General features: G+C 39.9%; 1 protein-coding gene across 1 annotated transcript; it reads right to left on the minus strand.

Moving 5' to 3' along the window:
- Nucleotides 1–1,455: 1,455 nt before the first annotated feature.
- On the minus strand, nt 1,456–9,088 carry LOC146469565 (uncharacterized). Its single transcript, XM_085123212.1, has 4 exons — nt 8,494–9,088; nt 6,711–7,313; nt 4,357–5,231; nt 1,456–3,445 (listed from the first exon to the last, which is right to left on the minus strand). The coding sequence occupies exons 1-3, from the start codon at nt 8,986–8,988 to the stop codon at nt 4,605–4,607; spliced, it is 1,725 nt and encodes a 574-aa protein (XP_084979338.1). The 5' UTR covers nt 8,989–9,088; the 3' UTR covers nt 1,456–3,445; nt 4,357–4,604.
- Between the last annotated feature and the right edge of the window lie 3,819 nt (nt 9,089–12,907).

The following is a 12,907-nucleotide window of genomic DNA, read 5'->3' on the forward strand; positions in this document are numbered from 1 at the left end:
GGAGTTGATAAGATGAACACGTTATACGCTCTCGTGGTTCCCGATTTAAGACCGTCATGGTTAAAATTTATACCCGTTTTTAGATCATAACGGCTCAATAACTATACCCTTTGGGGCGGGACATACCTAAATAGCTTATATAGGGGGTACCCCCAAACCTCCGGGAGATATTCCCATGTTTACAGCCCTGAAAACCCAACGCGTTCTATTTTCGCTTCGAGGTGGAGAGGTACTCGATACCAGCGAACGGGACCAGCGAACACTGAATTCTACTCTATTCTATTCTACTATTTTGAGGAGCATTTATTTATCCGAAATGAACAATTTTTTCAAACATTTCGCTGTTACGAAAAGTTGTTTGGAAAGTTGTTGCGATAGCTGTCAGGAAAACAAAGAACCAATTAATCTTGATAACGCTAATTAGCGTTAATTAGCGATCTAATTACGACCTGCTTTTTCTTTAAAAGGAGACAAAAACTTCAACACATAAATAATTTGCAATTCGTTAAAGAATTAACTTCCAGCAAATCCATACATTTCCCTTTGAATATAAACGCATGACTACATGGTACTCGCAAATGACGAATAACTCAAAGCAAATGATGTATTTGAAAATTTTAGAAAAATAACCGCTTGTGAAATTTTTTAATGCCATAAAATTTTTAAAAATAAGAAACTCAATGATAATCTGGGCAGCGCCCTGAATATATACCTCTTACTAACCGAGTTCGAGGTCTGCACTGTTAGTTACAGACCGAGTTATTTCCCATTGATTTATGGCCCAAGCTCGAATATAGATTTGCCAGTTTTTCCGTGGGTTTTAGTCACAATCGACGCCACTGATGCAATGCCGGTAGATTTTGGCTCTTACTTTCAGTTTCCCGCCTGATCAATGCTTGCGTGCTTGACTCAACAAATCCTGAAAAAAGTGATCTATAAATCTGGGCTATAAATTATGATACATACTGTCAAGGTACAGGTTGTTAATTGGTTTTGTTTGGAAAAATGAAATGAAAATGTCTGGCTTAATTAGTCTGCTTCATTTTCTTATACCCTTGATAAACTTGTTTTTCCAGGTAGGCTGAAGTACTAACAGCGAAGGTATTATTGTTGCTTGATTTAGTAAATATTTTCACCCACTGTTTCCTTAATTTCAAACGTCACGACTTTGCCTTCATTCATCACAGTTGATTTGCCGATCAACGAAGTGTTAATTGATGCTTATGGCGTTAATTAGCCTTCTTGTCACGCTAATTAGTCATCGCAATTGACAATATGCTTTTGTTTTGTGTTCAAAAGGATTAAAAATAATTCAGTATAACAAGAAATATCCAGCAAACACAGCACATTATTCATTGGAGTATAAATGGCTGACTTATGGTCCCGAATGACAAACCGTTCCGTTATCCTCTAAATGTTTCGATTCCCAATACCCGATCGATCCTTTCTTTTTTTTCAAACGTGAAAACAAACATACAGATTGAGTTAAATACACGTTAAGTGGCTCTGACATCTTAAAAACTACGTCCTCAAAAAAAATTTTAGAATGCAAACGACTCTTTGCAAATGGCAGCCACGGGGAGTTTGGAATAGTCTAGGCTCGTTTTAGGGCTCGTTTGTAAATTTATCTATTTATTCAAAATTTGTCAATGTTTCTTTTACCGTGTGATTTTTATGAGAGTAAGTGCGATTTTATAAGGGATGTTTCCGTGAGATTTCGAAAGTTATTGCATTGACAACATCTATATTTCAATAAAATCATTGAAAAATACATCTAAGTCCTTTACTCCCGTCAATAAAGTATTTTTCCAAGGAGTCTACCCATAACAAATTTCTTGAATTTTTGGAATTCGAACTGGAGTGTGTATCACATTAGAGAAAAATCAGAGTTTCAGCCAGTCTGTCAAAGCCGTCACTCGCATTTCTTTTGTTATTTCACCTGTTGTTTGCGCGCTATGAACAACTCCAAGAAAAGTGAGCAACTTCAATGAACATCCTGCATATATTCTTGCACCCAAACACGCTTCGTTAATAGTAGCAAGTTGTTAATTGGCTGGCTATAATTGCTTAAACTGACTGGCTTATTGGATTAATTATCTGGTTTTTATTGCAAAAACCATTAATGAACCTGTTTTGCTCGGTACATTGAAAAACGAAATGTTTCAACCCGTGCATTGTTTCCTTAATTTCAAAGTCAGCTTTCTGCACTGACATAAAAGAGAATCAAGTCATGATAGCTCAAGTGAGGAAAACTACTGCAGCACTCGGGTGGTCGGCACGAGTTTGTAAGGCTGATATTGCTAGTTTGGTTGTTTTTCCTCACTATAAAGCTGTTTTCAATCGAGGGTCGTAAAACCAAAACCAAAGTAATTACTCTGGCCAGGTGCAAACAGCGCAATGAACCAAACTTCAAAGCAGATACATGTAACCGGCACCAAGCGCGGGAAAACACGTGCAAGCGAGGCACGATTGGTTTTGGTTTTACATCTTATTGGTTGAGAAAGTGACGCGAGTTTTGCCAACCAATCACAGAGCGTAGTAATACAAAATCAAAGCAAAAACAAAATTACTTCCGACACTCAGTTATTGAAGGAGGGGCGGTGGTGTAGTGGTTAGCGCGTCGGACTTTCGATCGGACGGTCGGAGGATCTGAGGGTCGTTGGTACGAGGCCAGGTTGGTCTCTTCATCGCTGTAATGTTTCCTTAGACAAGAAACTTTGCTCCACATTGTCTCTCTTCACCGAGGTGTATAAATGGCTACCGGCGACATACTGCTGGGGATAACCCTGCGATGGACTAGCATCCCATCCAGGGGGGAGTAGCAATACTCCTAGTTGCTTCATGCTACAGAAACCTGGCTAAGCTCCGGCCGTGTGGGCCACTCAGGCTCTTGTGCGACTTTACCTTTACCTACCTCAATTATTGAAAACCGCTCGTCGAATTAGCCACTTTATCAGTACTCTTCTCTTGAGCTCATTAATTCGCCTGAATTTTGGTCTTTGGCGAAATATCGTCAAAATTGCCATATTTTTCAAATTCGCCGTATTCGTCGAATTCGCCGCTTTGTTGGTACCCTTGTCTTGAGCTCATTCGCCTGATTTTGGTCTTTGGCGAAATATCAGCAAATTCGCCATTTTCTTCATTACCTGCATTTCTGGACATATCTCGAAAATAGACAGTGAACCTAAAGGATAGCAATAAATTCTAAGTATTAAACTGTGCTGAAATTCCTAGTAGAAATCACAATGCAAATGGTTTTGTTTCATGCATGTTAAAGGAATACCAGTTTGTCAAGAATTTTGTTTGGCTAGTTTCAAGGAACTCTCCTTCCAACTGGTGTTTCTTTTGAACTCGCTACAGAGAACAAATGGTTCTGGAAGAAACGAGTAGTGGTGTTTGGACCTGAGTCAATTAAATATGGGCCCTTGTTCAGTTATTAGATAAACTAGTAATTTCAATATGAAAGTGAGTGCTGGCGTAGGGGGATAGAGTTGTGGCGATTTAATTAAACAGTGAATGGGTTTGGAAAAGGGCATCGACTTTGAGGGTAGGGAGAGTAGGTTTTGGTTGGATGAGATGTAAAAATAACTGCAGCAAGCATTGGTTTTAAAAAGGGTCTTGGCAGGTTTAGTGATTTGTATAACCCACATTGGGGAAGAAATGTTGAAAACGCTTCTTTTTCGTGGGATTTCACAGTTGAGTGCAGATTTGGAATTATTGACCATTATTAGCCTCCACGGTATGTTTTCTATTTGCTATGTCTTTATTTGCTTTTGTAATCATTCATCAAGGTCACTAACGGAAAGAGATCAATTTGTGTTTGGCTGCTTTTATAGATCCACCGCTTGAGAATTGAGATCACTTTTCCACGGGAGAATTTTACCACGATCTTACGAACAGACGGTTTCGAGTCGCAGTTGACTTTGCCATAAAACAAGTAGGCAAGTACTGATTTCTAAATATTTTTTTTGGCTAAGCGTCTTCATTTGCTTGTGAAAATATTCACCAAGGTCAAAAACGGATTAATGATGAATCCCATGGAAAGTGATCTCTTTCCGTTCGTGACCTTGATGAATGATTACAAAGGCAAATAAAGACATAGCGAATTGAAAACATACCTACTTATTTTATGGCAACGTCAACTTCACCTCGTAACCGAAAGCGTCTGACAGCGTGCGATTCTCAAGTGCAAAGTGCGATGTGGATCCCGGATTATATGTCAGCCATGTGATTTGCGCATGATTGTCGTTTCAACCATCCCGGATAATGCTCTACTGCGCAAGCTTCGAGTCTTACATCCGACAAAATTTTGGATTTTTTCCCCTATTGACAAGAATAGCGTGCTGTCTCGCTAACGCTCGCCAGCAATTTCTGAGGCACTAAAATCTTTGGGAGAGGGGAAGGGGGAAGAGGCAAAGCGTATGGAACGCCATTCTTAACCACTTGTTGTCACGTGACTAGACATGTAATCACGTGACAACGTGGAAGCTCACTTTGCTGATGAGGACTGTGAGATACGGTCGGAAGCTACGTTTTGCTCTAATTTCTCAAACCTTGTGACAAGAATTTATTAATACTCAATAGGTAAAAGTTCCATCTTAATTCTAATCAAGGTCATTTTTCTTGTATATCACACAGTTTCCTTCAGGCCTTTTCACTGGACATGCCGTGTAAGCCACTGAAGCGCTGGCCTGTCGACCATCGAGAAAAGTACCAATGACTTCGATATCTTCCAACTGAAACGCATCCCCTTTGTAAGGATTCCGAGACAAAATCACAAGGTCAGCCTTCTTGTTCTCTGTCAAGCTACCGAGCATGTGGTCCTTGCGAAGCTGCCATGCGGCGTTGATGGTGTAAGCCTTCACTGCTTCGTCAATAGACACGCGGTATTCTGGTCCGTACACCTTCCGGTTGTCGTCCCGTTGTGTGCGAGTCACCGCCGTCTTCATGTTTGCAAATGGCAGAGGGGGACCTGGGAAGGCAGGGTGATCCTGGTGAATAGTCCAGCGACTACCATGCTCCGTTGCCATTGACAATGTCGTCCATCGGTTTGTTCGCTCTTCTCCTAAGTAGAAGTCTGCAAATACTTTGGCGTAGAAATACAGATGACAGACAAAGAAGGACAAGGCGAGATTCAGTTGAGCGGCTTGAGCGATAGCGTCTGGAGTGGCCAGACCAAGATGCTCCATACGATGGCGCATATCCTTCGGCTCCGGATACTTTCTTAAAACCTGGATAAGAACACAGGTAAAGAATTCTTTAATAATAATAATAATAATAATAATAATAATAATAATAATAATAATAATAATAATAATAATAATAATAATAATAATAATAATAATTTTTTTTCATAATTAAAAATTAACAGGAATATATTTCGAGGTTTAGTAATAATAATAATAATAATAATAATAATAAATAATAAAATCTTTATTACAAAACCTCAATTAAAATCCTATTTAAAATTAAAATTCCTATTTATAATAATAATAATAATAATAATAATAATAATAACAATAATAATGATGATGATCTCTTTATTAAAATATTCCAAGGAAAATCGATATCCACAAGTTAAAAGTAGAAAAAAGAATAGTAAAAAAACCTATTTACAATTCAATTGTGATTAAAAAAGGGTATCCTGAAGCACAACAGAGCTATGGGGAGCCTGGTACGAGTGAGGGATTGCGGGATCGTTTGAGTAGAGGGATGGATATCAGTCTCGTCTCCAGAGCCTCCTGTCCTGCTTAGGCGGCGGGGGCCTTCGCACGAGAATGGACATCGCACTGATGAACAAGTTCGTTTTTCGAACGTAGCTCTTGGCCTCCCACACGTTGGCTGGTTGTGACAAAAGCCAAACGAAGTTAGAAGTTTAATTTGTCAAAAAGATGTCAAACTTTCCTCTCTCTTTTTATCTTTAGAAAAGCGTTTCCAGTGGACGTCCGCATGAAACCGAAATCGACACTGCCAAAGAAATCACAACCAGATCAAAAGCGCTGCCTTGTGGCAAGGCCACAGTTGAACAGCGTTCAACTTTTTTCATTCACGCAAGCCCTTCATGCAACGCTAGTTATTTTATTTACATACCTAAACGCGTACGTAAAGGCAGTTAAATTTACGTCCTCGCACGTAAGGAGAAATTTGTGTCCTCGTCCTGTTTGAACTACCCTCCTAGGGGGGAGTAGGTGGATTGCCTGGATTGTGGCCTGACAGGTCGTACAACGAATTATGGGAGGTCAAGGAAGTGTTTATAGGAGTCAGGGTGCTAAATTAATAGTGACACGGCGCATATTTCTTTTTAGCACAAACATCTGAAAGCGTACAAACAGCTAGTAAATAATAAAAGAAAGCAAAACGGAGCTAGTGACAGTATGACTTCAGGGTATTTATTTCAGTTCAAAGATTATATTAAATTGCACCTTTTGCAGGGGCAATGCAATGACAATGCGGCAATGCAATGCTATGTAACTCACCTTCTCCTGTGTGGTAGTAAGTCATCGATTTCATCGATTTTCTGCACGATGTACATATGTGCATTACAAGCAAGTTTCCAAGCTCCCTCAAAACATACAGGTTATCGACAACTAAACTTTTCGTGTGTGGAAACGCATTTCCTAACGCTGATATAGTTGTCGATTGAAAATAGTCGCTGATAGCAATTTGCCTCTCCTGTGGAAGCCCTAAAAAACTCCAGAAATAACATATACCTTCTCATACACGCTGATGACTTGATTGACAGCTCGTTCTCCGTGGGCGTGAATCGCAATCTGCTTTCCATTCTGGTGATAAAACCCAACTGCTTCCATAAGCTTTTCATCGGTGAAGTTTAAGGTACCACAGCTCGGTACAGCAGGAAATCCAAGGATCTCTGTGAGATCTGATGGGAAATATGGTTCTTGAACTGCTGCGGTCCCACAGTGTGGTGAGCCATCAGCCATTAATTTCACGCCTGCTTCCCAAAGCTTTTCACTGTCTTCAAATGCAGGCTGAGTCCTGTTCGGCTCTGGGCCTTTAACAGAACTGTACAGAGCCACCCGCACAGGAAGATCTTTAGCTTCCTCGGATAAAATCTGGTCTGTGTTCTCCTCTGGCGTATAAAATAGCTCTGTCACAGTAGTGAAACCACGAGAAGCACATTCCATGCACTGGTCTTTAAGCGCCTGTCGTAGTTCCCCATTTGATGACCGCTGGATCGACTGAGTGATTTTTGAAAGTGCAGCATCAAACAACTTCCCAGTCAAATGACCGTTTTGATCTTTGGCAAACCTTCCTCCAGGTACATCTGGGATGTTGTCGTCTACACCAGCAAGCTGTTTGGAGAATACAATTTCGAATTTAGAAATTCTGTACAAGCTGTCAAATAATCCCTGGACCCTCGTTTCCCTCGCAGCCGTTCTTTGTCTCGTCACGCAACGCTCCTCTCCTGCGTGACGAGACAAAGGAAAAAGAACGGCTGTGAGGGAGATCACTGAGCAATCCTCAAATTGAACCGGAAATGATACCGCATAAAACTAGGAATGGCATGGACTCCATATAGTTTTTCATTACTCTTATCCTGCATTTTAATAATTTTAATTTTAATTTTTACGTTAATAAGGGAGGAGAAGACACATACCTCAGGCATGAAAAGCAACAATAACAAAATGTAAATATAAATTTCGAAATAATAAAATTAACAGATGACAATATAGTTTTTTTCTGAACACTAGGAAGCACACAAGATTTCTAAAAGGGAATTTCGGAGATTGTGACACCTTTGCAGTTTAATTAATTTGTATTTGAAAATATATTTCCCTTTACTATTAGCTCTGGTTACAAGATTTAAAATTGTGTTTTAGAAAATTCATTTTTTCCTTCAACCATGAATGTGCCCTTAACAAACTTAATTGGAACCCTGCTCGCAATTCATACCACAAGGCTATCGAGCCACGGCAAGCACTTGGACTACCACATTCTCAATCCCAGAGCCTCTCGGTTTGACTCTCTCTGATTTTCCAATCCTTGCATAAAGTTTAGAAATTATCGTCTTGTCTCGCCTGTTAAAGGTTGTTTTCATGTTGTTAGACATATCTGGAAAACTGAGGAATATTCCTTCTACTGGTGCCCATTTTAGGCCCGATATTTGATGCTCTAGATTACAAGTGGATCGGTTTTTCGTATTGATTCGTTACATTGTATTTCGTGACGTTTGAATTATTGTAAAAGTTGTTAAATTTGCATTCAAATCGTTCAAATAACGTCAGCGTTGCTTCCCTTTCTTATAATTACTGTTCAGTGTCTTATTAAGAAAAATAAATGGATTGAAGAACGAAGTAACGATATAAGTCCAGCTAAAACGAACAGGAAAGGAACCAGCATAGCTGATTGCATTTGTCCAATTTCAGGTCTCGAAACGCACTCTAGCCATCCTTTTGCTCCGGTTACAGAGGCGTGACGAGCGTTGGAGACTAAACCATCTTCTGCTCAGTGAATTATCATGATTATGCTCACCTGAAAGGCTTTGTGATTGACCCAGAATACGTGAAAACTTTGTCCAATAACGACAATAGGAACATCACGGGAAAATTCATCCAAGAAGTCAGCGCTTAAAGTCGGCAGGTCAGGGACGAGTTCTGGATCCCAGCCCATGAACAAACACCATTCAACATGATCACTCTTGGCATTGCCGGCCATTGCCACCTCAGTTTTCATTTTCGCCTCAATTTTCGCGTAAGAATCATAGTAATAACCACCAATGTTTACTAGTCCTCGGCATTTCGCCATGAGAACGATGTGTTGATGCGGTTCGATAAATCCCGGTAGAAGAGTTTGTTGATCGAGGTAAATCAATTGCGTGCGTGGCCCAGAGAATGCGAAGACCTTCTCACGATTTCCAGTGCTAAGGATTCTGTCTTCTTTGATAGCCACTGCCTCAACTGTGGGATTTCGCACGTCCATAGTTATGATGTCTCCACCAAAGAAAATCAAATCAGCTTTGTTCGACATTTGACAAAGAATTTGGCTTCAAACCTTTGTTGATGGTAGCCTCCCTCGCTCCTCTCCTCTTTCGCGCTCGAGCGGAGACAAATAAAGGACTGGAGAGAGTCAGTCTCCCTTGCAGCCGTTTTTAGTGTCGTCACGCAACGCTCCTCCCCACTTCCTACCCACAGTGGGGAGGAGCGTTGCGTGACGACACTAAAAACGGCTGCAAAGGAGACTAGGAAGGAGTAAAATAGCCCCCCCCTTTTCTCCCAGCCGGAGATCGAGGTTAGTAGATTCCTCACCGGTCAACCATGGCCATATTTGCACATGGGTTTTCGTATTTCGTATACTTCGTGTTTCGTATGTGCCTTTATATCTCTTTGTTTCACCCTTAGCCTGCGCAGCAAGTGGTCCCGTTTGTGCGTTTTCCGCTGTTTGACCGCGAGGAAATTGGGGCGAGAGCGAACGAAACGGAAGAGGGGCTTCCAAAATACGGTGTTAAGTGCAAAAAAACAACAACAACAACAACTCCACCGGAAAAGCTTGCTTCGCAGGAAAAGACGCCTGCTCTCGCAGGCGAACCGTCTTGAGTGCAAATAACTTTTTCTTTAAAGCCGTAGTTTCAAAATTGCCCCCCTTCTTACTTTGACTTTGTGTTTGTTATAATATCTAGCTTTTTAAGAGCCGTCCTCTGTAAATATCGACTATCGTCGTTTGGACGAGAAAAAATGAAATCCCTCAAACTTTCTCAGAAGAATGGTCTATATAAGTGATTCACATAAGTATAACTTTCAGCTCAGTTCGATTCGTATTTTAGCTGTAGTGCGACCATCTTGGTTTTACCGCTCTGAGAGGGCTTTCAGCGGCCATTTTAGGCCACACTTTTAAGAATTTGCCTTACAAAGAAAGCGTTACAAATCCGAACAAAATCTCATTGTTCGAGACAAGCAAATGTTTGTTGTTGTGTTGAGAAGCTTTTTTGGCAATTTGATCGAAATCTGATTTTTTTACAAAATTTTTAATTTCTTCCCTATTGAACTACTCTTCAAGTGCCAAAAAAATGGCCGAGTTTAAAGGAAAATATCGCTAAAGATACATTAGTTGGCATCCTAAAACAGCATCCCGGTTAAAGAGCAATGTCTTGTCTGTAAGAATATGCAATAAAATTTTTGGGCAGTTAAAAAGAGAAAATTATAGAAGAAGAAGTTTTAACTGTACTTTTGTCAACAAACACCGCCTTCGTAATTAGCATAACAACATGAAAATAACGATTTACTAAGAAAATAATGATAAATTCCACTTACCTCGTGAAATATTGAGAACTGGATTTTTCAAAATATATCAATTTATAGTTTCAGTCGGATACAGCCGCATTTTCGATAATTTGTTGTGCGAAATCTCCGTAATACACCGCAGCCGTTAAACTGAGTTGAATTCTTCAAAGTCCGTCAGGTCAATCATTGGCCGAAAAATTGCCTTCCGCCCCATAAGCTGCCGTGTGCAAGGTGCCAAATACTTCTTTGTTATCCTTAATGACCAAAACTTCTTTCAGCAACCATTTAAATCCTGCTTTTAACTGGAGATTCTCGTCAAGAAATCGTTTATGTTCCGTTGACCTTCCGCCGTGATTAAACAATGAGATTGCGTTACAGAAACGGGCGCACATCCAGACGGGTTGGGGTGGGGGTGGGGTAGAGGTGGGGAGGAAATAAAGATGTCACGGACCTTAGCTTGTAAGATGCTGCAAAAGCGTTAGCTATTCTTCGCTTATTCGGGGCTATAAATTAAGCACTTTTCTCGGAATAATGGAACATGACTAGTGACTCACCGGCTTTGGGGAACGTTGAGAAATTTGTGTAGGTTACATATTTTTTTCTGGTTTCTGGGCGTAGTAGGAAGTACAATGTATTTTTTCCCTCTCTCACTGTGATCAAATTGCCCTGCGGAAAGGCGAAGCCGATCGTTAAGTAGATTTATATATTAATGACTACATCAAATTAAATTTCATAGGTGTGGCTACTTTTCATTTTATTTCGTGTTTAATATTTTAAGTCGCTTGGGTCGCAAAAGAGAACCATAGAAATATAATGTGTCAATCAAAACGTATTGTTTCCAGTTTTAATATGTACATTCTTTTCGTGACACGCGTAAAGCGAATGGCTTAGTAGCCGCACTTTTAATTGGTACGTGGAGAATTCCTGGTCATGGCCACCTGTGGCTACTCGTCGTATGTTGGAGGTATCTGCGGATCCAGTACCCAAAACGATAAAAATGTGCAGTGTGTCCTACTGAGTGACTGCCGAGGGGACGTGAGCGTCCATTTAAAAGCACTGCACGTTTGGGACGCCTCTTTAAAAACCGAGGCACAATTGCTCCTAGCAAGGGCAGGTATTAGTATGAGTATTTTGATATTTATTTTACTAGTTTTCTCTTAAGAAACACCAAAGTACAAATCATAAGTATTCATTCCTTGAAGCGAATACATTTATTTCGAACTCCCCTACGAAATTCACAACCTGGTTCGGATCACAAGTTATCACCTGCAATTACACTTCATTACACTTTTTCACACGAAGACGCTAAAAATAGAAGCATTTGCGGAGTGAAAAGCGTGTAACTTAGTAAGAAGCAAACTGTCCCATTAGATCGTACTCTCTAAACTAATGCTTTTGAAAAACACGTATTTGAATCTCATAAATTCTTCCTTATCAAATTTTCTTCCTTATGAAATTTGGTCTGCGGCATATATTAATCACGTGCCAGGAGACCGTGGGAAAGTGCTAATTTCATTGACGCCCATACGGTGTATACAATTTGTACTAATGCATTTATTTCATTTTTTTTAATTAAAGTGATAGTGTATTAAATGGATATTGAAGCTGGGGACGTACACGTGTGCATTACAGGCCCGTAGCAAGGCTAAAATTACTAAGGGGGCCGAGCAAAATGGTTAAACAAAACTACTATTAAAGTTCAGTTTTCATCAGAATGCAAAGTCCGAGTGTTTGCCGACTGTTTAAAGAACCCAAATAAAGTTCTGAAGTGCATCTTCAAATCCAGTTGGGTTCGCCAAATACTGGGGACTTTGCAAGAAACGGGGAAGCCGATGACAAGTGCATAATATTACAAATATATAGCTGTCAGTGAGCTTGGGATAGTTGTGAACATGTATGAACCCGAAACAGAAGAGCAACGATCAACTGATGCTGTAAATTAGTGTTTTACTTGCCATAATGTTCCATTTTTGTTTCCTCCCCACTTCCACCCCAACCCGTCTGGATGTGCGCGTGTTTCTGTAACGCAATCTCATTGTTTAATCACGGCGGAAGGTCAACAGAACATAAACGATTTCTTGACGAGAATCTCCAGTTAAAAGTAGGATTTAAATGGTTGCTGAAAGAGGTTTTGGTCATTAAGGATAACATAGAAATATTTGACACCTTGCACACGGCAGCTCATGGGGTTTTCGGCCTATGGTTGTCCTGACGGACTTTGAAGAATTCAACTCAGTTTAACGGCTGCGGTGTATTACAGTGATTTCGCACAACAAATCATCGAAAATGCGGCTGTATCCGACTGAAACTATAAATTGATATATTTTGAAATATCCAGTTCTCAATATTTCACGAGGTAAGTGGAATTTATCATTATTTTCTTAGTAAATCGTTATTTTCATGTTGTTATGCTAATTACGAAGGCGGTGTTTGTTGACAAAAGTACAGTTAAAACTTCTTCTTCTATAATTTTCTCTTTTTAACTGCCCAAAAATTTTATTGCATATTCTTACAGACAAGACATTGCTCTTTAACCGGGATGCTGTTTTAGGATGCCAACTGATGTATCTTTAGCGATATTTTCCTTTAAACTCGGCCATTTTTTTGGCACTTGAAGAGTAGTTCAATAGGGAAGAAATTAAAAATTTTGTAAAAAAATCAGATTTCGA

This window comes from Pavona decussata, unplaced genomic scaffold (genome assembly GCF_977016875.1).
Source record: "Pavona decussata unplaced genomic scaffold, jaPavDecu1.1 SCAFFOLD_122, whole genome shotgun sequence".
NCBI classification, from domain to species: domain Eukaryota; kingdom Metazoa; phylum Cnidaria; class Anthozoa; order Scleractinia; family Agariciidae; genus Pavona; species Pavona decussata.

Excerpts from the sequence above, each read along its gene's own strand:
- LOC146469565 (XM_085123212.1), bottom strand. The coding sequence starts at position 8,988 with ATGTCGAACAAAGCTGATTTGATTTTCTTTGGTGGAGACATCATAACT. Across the intron at positions 7,314-8,493 it reads TCAATCACAAAGCCTTTCAG|CTTGCTGGTGTAGACGACAA; the intron begins GTGAGCATAATC and ends TTCTCCAAACAG. Across the intron at positions 5,232-6,710 it reads TCATCAGCGTGTATGAGAAG|GTTTTAAGAAAGTATCCGGA; the intron begins GTATATGTTATT and ends GTTCTTATCCAG.